The 18,215-nt window shown below is 43.5% G+C and overlaps 1 protein-coding gene across 6 annotated transcripts in view; it reads left to right on the top strand.

Annotated features, from left to right (window-relative positions):
* The window catches only part of BACH2 (BTB domain and CNC homolog 2), a 322,272-nt gene that overhangs the window by 291,072 nt on the left and 12,985 nt on the right, over nt 1-18,215 (top strand). For all 6 annotated transcript variants that reach the window (XM_032484598.1, XM_032484601.1, XM_032484600.1 and 3 more), the window contains one exon: nt 10,641-12,239. In XM_032484598.1, coding sequence (XP_032340489.1) covers nt 10,641-12,239 — 1,599 coding nt within the window. The remainder of the gene's footprint in view (nt 1-10,640; nt 12,240-18,215) is intronic.

Here is an 18,215-nt window from a genome sequence, read left to right as displayed (position 1 = left end):
TTCTTTATATAATCAGGATACTAACTCCTTATCAGATACAGGATTCACAAATATTTTCTCCCATTCCATAAGCTGCATTTTCATTCTGATGTGTCTTTGATGTACAAAAGTTTTTAAGTATGATGTAATCCCGTTTGTCTATGTTTGTTTTTGCTGCCTGTGCTTTTGGTGTCATTTCCAGGAAATTGTTGCCAAATACAGTGCCATGAAGCTTTTCCCCTCTGTTTTCTTTTAAGAGTTTTATAGTTTTGGGTTCAAGACCTTTTGAAAGTTTTTTTAAGAAGAGAAATGTAGAAATTATGATGGATGGGAAAGATGATTCCAGAAAGCAATAAATGCCCAAATGTGCCAGCTGTTCTCTGTTTAACTCAGATTTTTTTAAATGGTAGAAAAACATGAACAACTATGAAAAGATATATGGAACTGCAAAAAAACGGTATCAAGGAAACCCAAGCCCAAAATGAGTGGAGACCTTTCGAAGAGACACAGACAAGGAAAACAAATTTATGGTTCTGTTTGGAGCAAGAAGACCAGGAAACCAACAGCTGCTCCTTGGGGCTGACCATTTAGTATCAAGGATGACAAAGAGTCCTAAGTCACCTCTATATTTTGTGTCATGGAAAATGTCCGTTAGATCGGAAACTGAGAAAAACTTGGAGAAGGGAATGGAAACCCCAGGTAGACGAAAACACCTAAGTTCCCAGTCTGGATGAAGCAAAGCTCCCAAAGTATAGGGAAAAAAATTAGACATAATTATGGTACAACTTGTTAAGGTCAAAATCTTTGAGGAACTGTAGAACTCAGGAAAGCATCAGAAGTTGAGAGATCAGAAAATGGCATTATAGTTTCCATAAAAAGGGAGAAATTGGATCTTTAAAACTGACTAAAGAGCAATTTATATAATAGCAATTTCTGAATATTTAGACAAGTGTACACTCTTGGGTCAAGAAATCAAATCTGCAAGATTAAAACGGACACGTGACTTATCAGTAGCACGTTCTGAAAAAATACAAAGCTCAGAGATGGTAACTGACAGCGCCATAGTAGTAAGTGGCAATGAAATCAATCAGCACAGCTAGGAGATAGGACCTAGACTGAGGGAGGTGATAGTTCTGTCCTCTGTACCAATTGCTGGAGCATTGACTCAGTCCAGGTACCCTGCTGGGGATGTAGTCAAACTCAGGATATTTCAGACGAGGGCAATGAGGAGGGTATAGGAGTTCATAATGGGTTAGGTTTCAGGGATGGGAATTTTGGCTTATGAAGAACCATTGGGAGGCTCTGAGAGGGGACTGAACTCCCAAGACTAGACGCTTTAAAAAATATTTTTGTTTTCTGGGTGAACATCAAATGTTTGATGGTTGGTTGGAAATGACTAGTGGGGTCTAGGAGGTAAAACCAAACCTTGATTCAAGAAAATTCTGGTCTGTGAAAATCATAGGTTTCCTGAAAGAGGGGAGAGAGGGTCGTTCAAAATGGAAATTAGGTAATTTTTTTAAAAATCTTTTTAAAAATAATTTTCTGTTGGAGGTGGTTTTTCAAATGAAACTGTAAACCTAGATGCGGGTTTTACTACTTCATCACCAGTGAGTGGGATGCTTTTCACTTTCATTTCACACTGAAAAATGTAAAAAGTCGCTACTATTTTATACCTATTTTAAGATACACACTTATACTGAAATTGAATTTTTTAAAATTACTCTGTGAGTTTCATTATATAATCTTTCAGAAGAGAGACTTTCTGTTTTCATTGTGAGCTTTTTGAGTAAATATGAATACAGTACCTTACACTTGCATCACATATGACTTTTGCCTGTCACTTACCTGGGAACTATAACCATTTATAGCTGAATGAGAAAATAATTAAGGCCACACATGAAGGAGTGAGATGAGGGGGGTAAAACCACCCAGGCGAAATGAAGGTTCCACAGGGCCAAGGTGTTACCGGTTCCCAGAAAAGACAAGAATGAATGTTGATTCCTCCTTCTCTGTTTTCATTAACCTGAGACAACCAGATACCTAAGGTCTAGTTTCAGCTGTTACGTAGCCCCATGATAACTCATAGCCAACTGACACAAACAGGACCACAAGACATGCCCCCTAAACATCAGCTTTATTGGGCTGCCTCTTTTCGTTTGGAACAAAGCTCTAGAACAAAATAGCCCCCACCAGAAAGGCATTTCTGCTTGATGCCTTCCAGATTCCATGAACTGAAGCTGAGCTGAGCCTGCTAATTTATCAAATTCCTATGTGATCGAAGGGCTTCCTGGATTTACCAAGTATCGTCAGGCAAGAAAAGGACTTAGCAGTTATCATCATCCTTCAGGAGAAATCTAGGCGCTGAATCTGAATAATGTAAATAACGATAGAACCAAATGCGAGATTCACCCGTCTTCCTGCCCCCAGAAGTACCACATCCAGTTGGCCAGACTCCCTTGGATAGAGCCGTCTAAAACTGAATGTTTTATAGAGTGTAATTAAACTCACAATAATGTGTTTCCATATGAAATACCATTTCTTTTTCTGGTTCACTTCAGACAGACAGCAACCTGTAGGAGAGGAGCTTGAGAGTTAAAGTCTGCAGTCAGAAGACTTGCGTTAAGCGCTGGCTGAGCAGCCGTGCAACTTTGGGAAAATCCCTTCACCTTTCTGGGCTTTCTGGGCTTCACCTCATTTGGCTTCATTGTCTGTCAAATGGATGAGGATTGAGTCAGGGAAACAGAAACCGTGCCAGGTGTTTCAGACAGAGGGTATAAGATAGGGAATTGGTTACACAGGTGTTGGAAAACTGGAAGAACAGTTTCCAAAACAGGAAGTGGAAGGAGAATTAACCCAGTGATTAATCACGTCAGGAAGCAGCTCCCACTCATGGGGCTGGAGGAGAAAAGCGGCCTCAGAGCACGGAGGAGGGGCTGCACCTGGGGAGGAGACAGCCGCTTCCAGGCACCCCACCAGGGGAGGAAAGAAAAAGAGAACAAGAAGCAGAAGGAACCACAGCATCTTTCCTCCTGACTCTGACCTCCCACCAGTGCCCCCTATTGGCAGAGTAATTCAAATAACAGAGGAGTGTGGGAAACATAATTTATAAACTCCCAGCCTCAGCATTACAGAGGAACATCAGAAGAGTAGGCATGGCATATGGTATGTAGGAAAGTCGCTGAGCGAGTAAATCCTAGGATCATGGGGAGAATTTTTTTTTTCTTTTTATTGTATCTATATGGATGGATGTTAGCTGAATCTATTGTGATCATTTCATAGTATTTGTAAATCAAACCTTAAACTTATACAGTGGTGTTTGTCAATTATTTCTCAATAAAAGTGCAGGGAAAACAAAAGAAGAGTGGGCATGAGGCTGAGAGACAGTAGTAAATAACCAGCATATGAGTTTATAATGTCAGACTAAAATTAAATGATAGTAATCAAAGTTCGTAGTTGGTCAGGACTATTCAGATTGTCCTGTTATGTTTGTATTAAAGTAGTGCTACTGGCGGGTGGGTATAGCTCAGTGGTAGAGCGCATGCTTAGCATGCTAAGGTCCTGAGTTTAGTCCTCAGTACCTACATAAAAAACAACAACAAAATGAAAATAAATAAATAAATGTTCTTAAAAAATAAAGTAGTGCTACTTCAATTTACAGATAGGTAGAGATAGAATATAGATAGATTTGATTCTGATCTAAACAGTTTCTGAGTAATTTTTTGTTAAAGTTTTTATTTTAATTTTAAAAAGTTTGTACTAGTTCATGATTTAGGAAAACTACAAGATATGCATTTCTGTAAACCCCTGTGGACAGAAGAAATCATAGTGAAAACATGGATTATTATAAAGTCCTTCCCCAAGAGTTCCTGGGAATTAATTTCAGGGAGTCTGGGTCTGTGAACTGAACTCAAGTCTGGGATCATGACTGTCTATCATGGAGACTTAAGCAGGGCTTCATCCACTTAACCTACATAATTTTCCTTTTTTTTTTTTTTTTAACCAATTAAGAAGTACTTTAGTGGGCTAACTGTGTATTTCAGTCCAAATACCCATTATCCTGCCAGTCACTGCTGACTACACTGCTGATCCAAGTAGCTGTGCCAGCTAGTCTTTGGAGTTTCACTCAAATGGAGTTCACTGTTTGCCTCTCCCCCAGCATGCCATCACCCCCACTGAGATCAGGGAGCCCATTTCAACTGCATGGGACAGGTAGCATGTGCATGTGTGTGCGTGCGTGTGTGTGTGTGTGTGTGTGTATTGATGGGGCCAGATTCATGAGCTTACAACCTATTCAGTTGCTGAGGGCCCCATGCTCAGAAAGACCCTGTCATCATCTTGAAGTTCTTAATCTCTGAACAAGAGGACCACCTTTCCACTTTTCACTGGGCCCTGCAAATCCAGTCCTGGTGTTGGGGTGGAAGAGGAAAGTTGTGATTAGAGGCCCAGGAAAGGCCTCACTGAGCAAGTGGCATTTGAGGAAGAGCCTGAAGGTGATGAGAGGGTGTGCCAGGCCCTTCTTTGACTTATTCTGATGAACTTCAACTCAGCCTCCAACACTAGGGGCAAAGATCACCTCTTCTAGGAAGGTGACACTGATGCCCTTAGTAGTTACAGCCTCCAGCTTGGTCCTTCCTTATCTCCCTGCAAATACCCGTTACATACTTAGATTCCATTATAGACATTTGTACTGAACGTCTGTCTCTCTGGTCACCTCTTAGCTCCCTAGAGAAATACAGTATTCACTTACGAAATAACAGCAATAATAATAGCTGTTACTCAGCACTAGACCCTGTTCCAAAGGCTTTACGACAAGGCAGGCACTGTTGGTCTTGCAGTTGGAGAAAGTGAAGCACAGAAAGATTAAATAACCAGCCCAAGTTCCCCAGCTGGTCCATAGTAAAGCTGGGATTTGAATCCAGCTGGTTCCCTCAGACACACTGCAGAGTCAGGGCCCAGTACGTGGTTGGTGAATGAATGTGTAAATGAAAAATAGTCAGTGATTGAATGATCAGCTAGAGAATCTCAGGGACAGATTTACAAATAGGAAAGGAACTTTGTGTTGTGGCTGCAAACCCAAATTCAAGCCTGCACAGGGAAGAAAAGACACTTAATGTTATGCTTTAAAGCCACATTCACTAACACAGATTTTTTTTTTAAAACCCACCATATGAAATCATACACTCATATGTATAAATCAACTTGAATGTTGCTTTAGTTTTTGAATTGTTACTTTGGAGATGGAAACAAGATTGATTTCTCTGGCTCTATCTTTAACTAAAATTAATACTCAAATAACCAGAAGCTTTGTTGAAATAGTGAGGTTAATTTAACAAATACATCCTGAATGTAGTATGCTGGTATAGCATGCTGCTTTGGGAAGAAATGTGTGATCATATGGATATTAATTATAGAAAATTAAGATTAGAAGTGATGCCTCACGGCTAAATCAGTCTTCATCCTGCAGAATGGGATGCCGTGCAGTGCGGGGGTGGAGAGGAGGAGGGAGTTGTCACCAGTGTTGTTTTTTCTTTGACAAGTGCCTTTCTGTGCAAATACAACCCAACTCAGTGTTTTCAAAAGCCCATCAGCATAGCTCTGTTACCGCCTTGTCCCTCCTCCTACAGTGTAGGCAAGATCCAACTTCATCAGGACGATGTAGCTGAGGGTGAAAGATTCCATGTTTGGTAAGGCTGTGACTATGGGACCTTGAGCAGTGTGCCACTCATCTCCTAGAGCACAGTCACCAGATGTCCTGACCCATCTGATGAGTCTTCCACAGATGGGCTCAGCGCTACAGCCGTGAATATAAATACTGCCAGGACTGGCTGAGGAGACCATCATCATGTGACTTAGGTGCTCTTCCAAGTCTCATAAAAATTCCCAAACCCTATTTTCAACTTATGCCTGAAACCGCACTGCCTGACCCCATAATAATCCAGAGCAACGAAACTGTTGGAAGTTTCCTTTCAGAAGCTCTGTCCAGCAGCACATGGGGCATCTCCTGAGACAGTGAGCTCCCCAGCTCTGCCAGCAGCACCCAGCGTGCCCTCTGCCAGCTGCGTTTTCATCATTTCACCTTCCTTTCATCGACAGCAGGGAGATGAGACATCAGAACCCAAGGGAACAAAGGATTGACAGTCATAGTTTCAGTGGGTCAAATTTTCAAGACCTTAGTGCACATGGACTCACACCCTAGTGCATGAATCTGGTAGTCTGACTGTTTCTTTCAGACCCAAAACCCAAAGGTCAGTGCCACTTACCTTGTGCATGTCAACTGCTGGATGAGGTCACTGCCTCCTTGGGAGCAACCAGAGAGCAAGGCAGGATCATTTCCTGTCCTCTCCCAGGGCTGAGTCCCACTGGGCACACTCCATTCTACCCAGCGTGTGATCCAGCCTCATCGATAGCACAATGTGTATCGCACATTATGGGACCAACCAGTTCCATATTGAAGCGTGATTTAAAAAAAAAAAAAAACTGTCAAAATTAACCCAACCAAAATATTCCATTCAAAATGCAAGACTGTTATCCCAGGTGTCCCTAGTACTATATTTTGCATGTGTTTATCATTGTCTTAGGCCATTCCTGACTAGTGAATTTTAGCCTAGGTATGTTTGCTTCCGTTAGAGCAGTCAAACACAGCTCCATTAACACCAGTGAGATGGAACTGGCTTGTTATTTCTCGTCACTTCATTCCACTTAAACTCAATGGTCATTACCTTTTTAAACAACATTTTTATGGATCATTAGTTTTGTGTTGTGATTCTCCACCTCCTACCCCCTCTTATTTTTTCCTGTTATCAGAGCCATACTTGGTAAAAACAGAAGGTGAATGACAATGCAGGCCTGTGGCCACAGTTTCATAAACGTGCAGCTTCCCATTGGTATTTGGATATTTGCTTTCTGAGTACAATGTGACTTTAAATGATTCCTCAAACTGGAAAGAGAGTACAGTCTACTCAAGATGGAAGCTAAACCAGTATTCTGAAAGCCTCTGCCTGTTTTAACACCGGCCTGCGTGTGTGGTGGTCACTTGCTTTCTGTTTTGTGTATTTGGAGCTAGTGCAACTCGCCCGAAGTGCACCAGAAATGGGTTCCACGAAGAGAGAGCTGTGGCAGTTCAGAAGATACCCATTGTATCGAAGCAACCCTTGACCCAGATCAGACCCAGTTGGGGCCTGGGGTCCTGTTTACCAGTGTTCAAGGGATCGAGCCAACCTCAGTAATCTCCTCTTCTGAACTGGTGGGGGTTTCTCAGTTGAGGATTTCTAATCATGTAATCTTGTGATAGCCCTTCCATCATTGACTTACATTGTTACTTAAAATTAACTTGTCATTGTTCATATCTTTTCTTCCAGGCTAAATTGTAGGTTTCTTGAGCACAGGGCTAAGTCTTATACTTAACTGTTCCTCATAGCACATGGGATGGAACCCCACCTCTCCACTTTAACTAGCTCTGTGACTTTGGATGCATTCTTTCACTTTACTGCTTCTCAACGTCCTTATCTCCAAAACAGAGGCAAACATGCCTGCCTTGCAGTATGTTATGAGAGCCAGCTAGCATGGCACTGGGCACTAGAAGGTGCTTGGTGCATAGTAACTGACTCATTAGGCAAAGCCCTGCACACAGAAGCTGAGTAAAATTTAACAGAATTGAATATGACAAAGCAGGGTTTAAATTCTTGTCGGGGGTGGCGCTGGGGGAAGAGCTAATTATGGACTCCTGAAATTTCATGGTGAGGACACTATTTCCTCTAACCTGGACTTGAATGACAGTTTACAACCCTGTTTTTATTCCTGACTCGTTCATGACCATGTGATGATGATCTCAAGCTTATCATGTCTCCTGAGCCCAAAAAGATCAGTGATCTGATTTGGGATGTGGTGACTGTGCTCACTGGCATGACTGGACCCACTCATACATTTAAGCACGAGCTTGTCCCTGCGTGGAGAAGCTCTCTGCAGCTCCTTGCAGCCACGAGGCAAGTGGTGACTCCCAGGATTGATCTAATGATCCCCGTGGGTGTCCCTTGGCTTCTTTAGGAATTTTGTTTAAAAGTAGCCATAGTGAGGGACAGTGGTAGGGCTTACTGAGACCAAAAGTGTCAAAGTAAAAAAGAAATGGTCATGAAGAGGACTATATACAAAACATAAATCGCATAGAGATGGGTTCCCCCATTTCCTGTATAGTGAGCACATCTGCCAAAACTCAAGATGTGTATTATCCACTCAGCAACTGGCAGATTGCCTTGAAGCAGAGCAGAAGATGCTGACTGATGGAGAGGTCAACTCTGCCTTGATTCTGCCGTTTTCACTTTGTGGTGGAGCTATGTTACAATGAAGAAATGGGTCGTGTGACATTTTCATCAACCTTCATTGGTTACTTATCAATATACATTTCCTTAGTTTACATTCCCTTTTATTTTATTTTTTTTAATGGAGGTATTGGTGATTGAATCCAGGATCTCATACATACTAAGTATGCGCTCTACCACTGAGCTATACCCTCCCCCTATACTTCCTTTTAAAGGTTCCTGGGAGAAAACTTCATAAAACGGGCATTTGCTGAATCTATTGCCATGTCAGCTTAGTAGAACAAAAGTGAAGGTCCCTTTCATTACTGGTACTAGGGGACACGACAAATAAGCCCTCCTGCCTGCCGTTGATTAGTTAATTGGTTTAGTTTGTTGGTTTACACAATACCTTGCTTCCAAAGTAATTTGAGACAACACTCACCATAAGACTATGTTGTCACCTTCTGAACACTGCAGTTGTATGGTAAGGGCATAGTTAGACTTCTGACATATTCAGTAATATACAAGCTTTTATCAGATGTTTAGAGACCCTCATTAGGTGCGGGGTGACAAAAAGAAATGAAACAGTCGCTGATCTAAAAAAGCTTTGCTGTCTAGCAGTAGAAACAGACACAATTAAGTACAGTAAAAGGGAGACAGCAGTGATTGCCCTTGTAGAACTTTAATGTGGGTCTTGCAGTCATGGGGTTTTGTTGTTGTTGTTTTTTGTTTGTTTGTTTACCCAAACGTCTCAGGACTCATCATTTGATGGAGAATTTTTTTTTAAATTTGATTTAAGGATGGAGAATTTTTTTTTAAATTTGATTTAAGGTACTTTAAAAATATTAACAATTAAAACTCCATTCAGCTCTGTATCTAAGAACTCTCCCTCACTCTGCATTCCCTTAGAATGCAGTGATGTACGATCAGTTCTGCCCTGGGGAACGCAGGGCATTTCTTTACTCTGGCTATGGGGTCTGAGAGGATGGTGTCATGCACTCTCTACGAGGTTTGCAGAGAGCTCCCAGAGGAGCTGATGTCCGAGTTGAATCTCAAACAACAAATATAGATCCTCCCAAGAGTTTGGGCTCTGGGTGCTGTGCTGCATTCAGTCCATGTGGCAGTCAGCTACAAAGCTTGCCGATTCATCTTGCTCTGCACCTATTCCCCTAGCAGACATTTTTTAATCACTGCTACTGTGGCTTCCAGCAAGGACCCCATGACCACTGCTTTCATTTGTTTTGTACATAATGATTCATGGACCTGCCTGCCTTCCCTTCCTCTGGGGTCAGCAGTGCTTGCAAGAACCTAGAGGATGCATGGTTTTGAGCAAAGGATAAGGAAGCCTGCCCTGAACACCAGCATATGTAATCCATTCCCATCTGAGAAAACAATTGGCCTTAGGCAACATATTTCTAATTGTCTAAGTCACTCTGCGGATATGCGCATGCACGCATGCGCATGTACACAAGCTGTGCATAAACAGCACGTTTCCAATCTGTATAAAATGTAATGGATGAGCAGCACATGACAGTAGGCTCAGCCCCTGAAGATTTACCGGGAAAGAAGACAGCTGCACTGCATGGCAAAGCTGCTGCTTATAATTAGGGAAGGAATTGCCCAGGTCCTGTGCCATTCAGCAGCTTCAGCCGTTTAAGTGACAGCCGGTTTGTTTAGTTCTGTAACCCCCCTTCTTTGTGGACCAAGAGTTAATTTCTTGCTGAGAACACTGCTTTGGATTGTCATCATCTCTGGTATCATTGTAAGATGGGATATGACATGATGACTGAAAAGTCCCAATTGAAAACCATGATGAATGAGCAAAAAACAGGAGTTGCTTTTAATGTCTCTCTTTAACTTTCCAAGTGAGGGAAAACTATTTTTGAAACCCCGTGGACTTTCGGTTTTTAACGGGGCCATATTGCTAGTTTTGCAGTTGAGGAGAAAAGGATAATGCTTTCTTTGACTCGTGCGAGCTGGCTAGAAGTATCGCAGCACTCCTGATGTCCCACGGCTCTCCACAGGACGGACGGGGAGGGAGATTAATAGGCTTCCCATTGTTACCGTGCATTTTTGCCAGGATATTTCATTAGTGTCAACACTGAACCCGTTGTCATCTTGTTTAGCCACTTGACCCTGGTGATTTTCAATTCTGTGTGTCGTGACGGCGTAGAGCAGCGGCATGCACGAGACAGGCTCTAATTATTGGAAGCAGAATCATTGCTGACCCAGTACGGGATTAACTGCTCCTTTGCAGTCTTTATCCTAGGACATTAGCCCTGTCTGGTTATCTTGCTTCAGTTGAGGGATTCCGGACAATAGCAGTGCTGATGGTAACGGTCGGCAATTTCCCTGTTTGTTTTGCAGGTCACGGCCAGGGGGTTTGGGCCGCTGTTGCAGTTCGCCTACACGGCCAAGCTGTTACTCAGCAGAGAAAACATCCGCGAGGTCATCCGCTGTGCCGAGTTCCTGCGCATGCACAATCTGGAGGACTCCTGCTTTAGCTTCCTGCAGACCCAGCTCCTGAACAGCGAGGATGGCCTGTTTGTGTGTCGGAAGGACGCGGCTTGCCAGCGCCCACACGAGGCCCATGAGAACAGCGCAGGAGAGGAGGAGGAGGAAGAAGAGGAGACGATGGATTCGGAGACGGGCAAGATGGCTTGCCCCAGGGACCAGCTGCTGCCAGACCCCATCAGCTTTGAGGCCACTGCCATCCCAGTAGCAGAGAAGGAAGAAGTTTTACTGCCCGAGTCCGACGTGCCCACGGACACCAAGGAGAGCTCGGCGAAGGACGCGTTAACGCAGTACCCCAGATACAAGAAATACCAGCTTGCATGTACCAAGAATGTCTATAACGCATCATCACACAGTACCTCAGGTTTTGCAAGCACATTCAGTGAAGATAACTCTGGCAACAGCCTCAAGCCGGGGCTTGCCATGGGGCAGATTAAAAGCGAGCCGCCCAGCGAAGAGAACGAAGAAGAGAGCATCACGCTCTGCCTGTCCGGAGATGAGCCTGACATCAAAGACAGAGCGGGGGATGTGGAAATGGACCGGAAACGGCCCAGCCCCGCCCCCGCGCCCGCCCCCGCCCCCCCTGCCGGGGCCGCCTGCCTGGAGCGATCCAGGAGCGCGTCCTCCCCCTCCTGCTTAAGGTCTCTATTCAGCATAACAAAAAGTGTGGAGCTGTCCGGCCTTCCCGGTACATCTCAGCAGCACTTTGCCAGGAGTTCCGCGTGCCCTTTTGACAAGGGGATCACTCAGGGTGACCTTAAAACTGACTACGCCCCTTTCACGGGGAATTACGGACAGCCCCACGTGAGCCAGAAGGACGCGTCCAGCTTCACAATGGGGTCGCCCCACAAAGGGCCTGGGTTGGAGGCTCTCTGTAAACAGGAAGGAGAGCTGGACCGGAGAAGTGTGATCTTCTCCTCCAGCGCTTGTGACCAAGTGAGCACCTCGGTGCACTCGTATTCTGGGGTAAGCAGTCTGGACAAAGACCTCTCTGAGCCGGTGCCAAAGGGCCTGTGGGTGGGGGCTGGCCAGTCCCTCTCCAGCTCACAGGCCTACTCTCACGGTGGGCTGATGGCTGACCATTTGCCAGGAAGGATGCGGCCCAACACTAGCTGCCCGGTGCCAATCAAAGTCTGCCCTCGCTCGCCCCCGTTGGAGACCAGGACCAGGACTTCCAGCTCGTGCTCCTCCTATTCCTACGCAGAGGACGGGAGTGGGGGCTCGCCCTGCAGCCTCCCTCTCTGCGAGTTCTCCTCCTCGCCCTGTTCCCAGGGAGCCAGATTCCTTGCCACAGAACACCAGGAGCCAGGCCTGATGGGAGATGGAATGTACAACCAAGTCCGACCCCAGATTAAATGTGAGCAATCTTACGGAACCAACTCCAGCGACGAATCCGGATCGTTCTCGGAAGCAGACAGTGAGTCGTGTCCTGTGCAGGACAGGGGCCAGGAGGTAGGGAACGCGCATAAATTCAAGCATGTGATCCACCCTCAGTCCTTTATCTGGACTCTCCCCGCCCCCCGCCCCCCACCACCACTGCAAGACTGTTTTTGTTTGTCAAGATTAAAGGTTACGGTAAAGGGACCGCCTACCCTATCCAGAGAGGCAGGACGCTTCAAGGTGATCCCAAATTAACCACTCTTATCCTAGAGGGCACTTGAAATTTGACCTACATTTTAATACTGAACTAGCAGAGGTAAAGCGGCTTCTCTGAAAAACTCAGGAGGAAATGAAAGTAAAAAGTCTAATGCTGGAAAGCACATGCTGGTACTTCGAATCCCCCCTCCCCATCCCTTTCTCCTCCCCTCCTCTGCTTTGAAAGGATGCTATACTCATCACCCTCATCCTTGCCCCTCACCTCTTCAGTGTGAAGGAAAATACAGAATCGCTTTCAAAACTGACTGAAATTAGATAGATCCACACTAAACATGTACTTTCCCAGCACCTTTGAGTTTTCCTTGTCAGCAGGGGACCCTGGGGCTGTCCCTTGTCCATTGTGATGCAGGTGATGGACAGCTCAGCATCCATCCTGGTCCCAGTGTCACTGAAGAAGCACCCTTGTCAGTCACACATAACTGTATAACATGTCGTTTCCCGGGCTTCCCACAAGCAGTGGGAATCAGTTTGAGGAACAGTGGGGTTGAGGAACGGTTTCTGTCCACTCTGAAAGCAAAGTGCTTTCTAGGTAAAAATTCCCAGAGGCTCCACCCATGTCTTCCCTATGCTGGGAGAGGGAGCAGGAACAATGCCAGCCACCTCGTGAGCAAGACTCACATGGCCAAGGAGAGAAAAGAATAGACGCCCCATATGTCCCCCCTTCCCCTGCAACAAGAGAGGCCCCAGAAAGATCTGAGGGAGCCTGTGTCGTGATCTGGCACTGTCTTGCCGATGACAAGGAACCAACGTGAGGCTGCCACCTGTGTCTCAGACCTGCCTCGGGAGCAGGAGAGAGCGAGCCCGGTGAGAAGTCCCTCTTGAGAGTGGCTTCTCTGAAAAACTCGGAGGAAATGAAGCGTGGTCCTCATTAGAGCAGCGTGCTCCATCCGCATCTGTGCTCCCTGGGTATTAGCCTCTAGTCAAACGGGGACGTTAACCCAACCAGACAGCAGAAATGCCACACGGGGTGAGGTGGCTTTTCACACAGCCACGTGCGGTTTATTCAGCCTCTGAGATTGGCGAGAAGCACATGAAGGTTTGGATTGGGCATGTTTTGAAAATAGATTCCAGAGCTCCCTGTGCCAGCTGCAGAAATGCCCTGTGGTCACTTCCCCATTTTCTAGCTGCTAGCCTGGTCCCCACTCTTCCATTCCTGCCTGGTGAAAAAATGAAAAAAAGAAACACATTGAAAGGATTTAATTTAGCTAAAAGCCATTAAAAAGGAAATTTGAATGGAAACTATTGCTATTTGAACACACCATGTCCCTGCAGGCTTGGGACAGAGGGTAGGGCTCAGGGCCCCAAGCCAGAGTCACATCTGTGTCGTCACATCTGTGTCCCTGAGCTGAGAGGACTGAGGTTTTATGAAAACAGTAAAAGGTTGTGCTCTCTCTTTCCTTGCTCATTTCTTTGCCTCTGATCACAACTTTTAGGAGGTTTTCTTTTTTACCCCCGAAATTATTCATAAATATCCCCCGTGCAGAAGCATAGCCACAGGGTCCATCAGCACAGTGAGTGATTTACCTCTCCAAGGATCTGTGTCTCGAGAAAAGGGTGAATGCCTTCGAGTCTTTTTTTTTTTTCCCATCTCTCCCTTAAGAAGAGTCCCACCATTAGCTAAAAGGTGATGTGTGTTTATGATATTTGCCCGTGTCCACAGAACTGTCAGTTTCAGATAAATCTCCTTTTGTCTCTCTAACGACCCCAAAGAGAACTTAAGGTCACTTCCTGGAAGTGAATGCCACCAACAAGAGCCCATGTATCTTTCCTGGGCTCGGGACTGAGCACTTGTCTACCTTATAACTTTTTAGTGTTAAATGAATCAATTAAAAGGAGGAATCATTCAGCCTACAAAATAGTCATGAACAGGACTAGTCTCCCCTCAAAAAATACCACTTTTAAAAAATATTTTTATTTTTACTTTTAAAAGATAGTTCTGTTCTTTGCATTTGTAAACAGTCTCAAAAGAAGAGACATTTTCCAAATTTCTTTGCCATTTCAAGAATCACATTTAGCCCTTCTTGGTAGTACATTTTGGATAGGATTGTTATAATTAAGCTAAGCTATTTGAACTTTCAGTTTTCCTAAAGTAGAGGAGATTAGGTTTTTCAAGAACTGTCTCAGGAACTTAGCATGACTGTTCCTCTTTGAGTTAATAATTTGCTTTGGGGAGTTTCTTTGACCCCAATGGAAGTGTGGTCCCCAGTAAGAACACTGAAGGCAGACCCTTTACAAAGGGATTCATAACTGATCCAGAAGCCAACGTCTCTTGGGCTGATTCAGCCCCGATCTGCTCTTATATAAGGTCCAGGTGACTTCTCTTCCAAGTGAACCCCAAAGAGACACCAGAGCTAGAAACCAAAAAAAGATTTTCCATCTCCAGCCACCCATCTGTCCAGTACTTCAGTCGACAGTCCAGGCTTCTTCCAACCTCTCTTCCTCCACCTCTGTAAAGAGCCAAAATATTAGATCAAAAGAAAAGTGTTAACTTACTTTATATTCTATCAGATGTTCTGATTACACCCTCTTAACTCTCCCATCTCATCAACATTGACTTCTCATCCTGACTATTCCCTAGCTTTGAAGAAAACTTAAGTAAGCACAATATTGTCCCTTATCAGCAATCAGCTTTTTAAGTTCCTTTTTTTTTCATCTAATCAAACACAGCATACCCAGCCCCTAACATACCAAACTTAGCTCCATGCCTTCAATAATGTACAAACACATTCACATCTCTAGGGATTTGGGTTTTATTTTGATAGCATGTACTATATAATTACAAAACAACTTGCTTTTTGCACATAGCTGCCTACCATGTACACGCCTCTAGTTCAGTCGCATAGGGTTGACACTTGCTTCTTTAATATCTGTGGTTCCCATAAATCACAATTTACTCAGCTATCACCTGTTAATAGACTTTCCAGTTTCCAGTTTTTTCCCTCTTATAGACATTGATGCAGTAAGCATTCTTAAGAACATATTTAGTGCTGTGTTACTTAAAGAGTTGGGGATTTTTTTTCTTACTTCCAATGATGAAAAAATGGACAGGTCATATTTAGTGAAAAAAGTAACATAAACAGTCTGTTATAACAAGGTCCTAGTTTAGTTTGTAAAGAAACATATTATAAATAATAAAAGAGTATAGAGGAATAAGATAAAAATGAGAGGCAAAATTAGAGAGAGAGGATCTAGGGAAAGTCTTATTTCTATGTATTTCTGTAATGTTTGAATTCTATATATGTTTATCTCACACAGGTTCTTTTTTTTAATTGAGATATAATTCACATACCATAAAATTCACCCTGTTAAAGTGAACAAGTCAGTGGTTTTTAATGATTCGTGAAGTTATATGACCATCACCCATGTCTAATTCCAGAAATTTTTATCACCCCATGAAAGAAACACCATATCCATCAGCAGTCGCTTTTCATTGCCCTCTCCTCTTAACCCCACGAAATCACTAATCCACCTTCTGTCCCTATAGATTTGCCTATTCTGGACATTTCGTTTCAATGGAATCTTACCATATGTGGCCTTTTGTGTCTGGCTCCTTTCACTGAGCATAATGTTTTCAGGGTGCCTCTTTGTCATCAATGTACCCACTGGGTACATGACCACGTATTGCTTCTTCAGTCCTTTTTATTGCTGAATAATATTCTACTGTGGAGATAAACCAATTTTGTTGCTCCATTCATCAGTTGAGGGACACTTGGGTTATTTCCACTTTGGGGCAATTATTTATAATGCTGCCTAGAGCTTTTGTGTACAAGTTTTTTATAGACATGTTTTCAGTTGTCTTCATTGTATACCAGGGAGTGAAATTGCTAGATCATATGATAGCCCTTTGTTTAACCTTTTGAGGAACTATGAGACTGTTTTCCAGGATACACTAAACCGTCTTACATTCCCACTGGCAATTTCTCTCCTTCCTCATCAGTGTTTGTTGTTGTCCACCTTTTTTTATTATAGGCACTCTAGTGGGTGTGAAGTGGTATCTCACTGTAGTTTACAGATTCTTTTTTTTTTTAATTTTTTTCCTTCCAGTTTTATTGAGATATAATTCACATACAACACTGTATATGGGTTTTTTTTGGGGGGGGGGTAGGTAATTTTATTTCTTTGTTTGTTTGTTTGTTTAAATGGCGGTACTGGGGATTGAACCCAGGACCTTGTGCTTGCTAGGCACATGCTCTACCACTGAGCTGTATCCTCTACCCCATAAAGGTTTGTTTTTAAAATTTGAAAATTATAGAAAAGTCACAAGTATTTTCCAAGTAGTAAGCCTCTTAGTGAGACAGTTTTGTACCACAAGCATTTCTAATTAATTTTAGGTTTTAGTAAAGAAGCACTAGAAAGACAGTTGATTTGCATAATCAAAAGTATTGATTAGTTGGACTTGTTTTATTAACATGTTTCATGTCAAGAGGGATACAAGTGTGTAAGGGCAGTGTGTATTCATGTGTGTTTGTGTATGTGTAGGGCAGGGAGAAATGAGGTCCAGAGCAACACTGAAATGTGATAGAGGATCATGTCTGACTTTAACTCTTCCACCCAAATACGGACTTCCAGACATATGTTGCATTTAAAATTTTTACAGTCGTTTCTGTGGTTTGTTGAATCAGGCATCTTTTTAAAAGTATCTGTAATTGCTCTGCTTAATAGAAAGACAACCTTGCTGGGCAGCATAGAAGTCAGCCATATGTCTAATTAAAACAGTGTTTTCATGTTGTCTAGAAAGACTCTTAGCATCTGGAACTCCAAAGCTACTGTATGACTGAAAGAAGAAAAGAGGTGACAAAGAAGGATAGGGCTGATAAGCAGAAATAATAATAATACTTCATATTTATAAAGCAATCAAACTTTTCAAAGCACTTTCTCCCATCTATTATCCAATTTCATTCTTCATAACAACTCTAAAAGCTGAGTATTATCTCTTTCTGACTCGCAGATCCTCGAAGAACTCCAGGGCAGAGAATGAAATACTTGCCTGAAAACCACACAGCTAATTAAGTGCAGTGTTACTTTAGTACCAACTAAATTCCAGGTGTCCTGTTTGCTCCAGAAACTGGACCATGAGGACAGAGGTTAGAAGTTGTGTAGGAAGCATGTCATAGCCTGGAAGGAGAGATTTAGTTATTGGCTTTGGCTCAGCACAGAGCTGGCTGTCCCCATTCCAGCAGCACTGTACTCAGCCCAATGGGCATCTTGCTTTGTCCCCAGACAAAGCGCAGGGGATACGCTTGTAAGAGCATAAGGGTTAAAGGTTTTGGAGAGGTGACTGCACTCTCAGGTCCTCAGGGTACTGCTAGCAGGATCCAACTTCTGTGGCTTCTACCCAACATCTAGTAGTGAATCTAAGAAAGGAGATAAGAAAGAAAATCAACAAACCCGCTTCCGTTGGGGATTTCTAGAGGAAATAGATGCTTCTTTTCACCTTTGTCTGCAACATTTGCATCTCTATCCTACTCCTCAGATAGTCCCCATTCCACACACCAAAGACACCAGGCGAGTGAGGTGTGTGTTGAGAGGCAAATTGAGGTGAGGGAGCCTTAGTACCTTCTGATTACAACCCTGTAAAAAGTATGCAGAGGAAACAGAGACCACAGGGAAGTCTGCCAGAGCAAGAGAGTCATTGTTCGGGAGTGGGGATTTTTTTTCTCCTCTTTTGTCTCATAATTGAATTTTCTGCTCTAAGTTTTATTTCTCATATAATTTTTAAATGGTATTTTGGTTTAACTGGGAGAGAGGGGATGTGGTTTGGCAGCAGAACCA

This window comes from Camelus ferus, chromosome 8 (assembly GCF_009834535.1).
Source record: "Camelus ferus isolate YT-003-E chromosome 8, BCGSAC_Cfer_1.0, whole genome shotgun sequence".
NCBI lineage: Eukaryota > Metazoa > Chordata > Mammalia > Artiodactyla > Camelidae > Camelus > Camelus ferus.
This window is presented reverse-complemented; position numbering and strand designations above follow the sequence as displayed.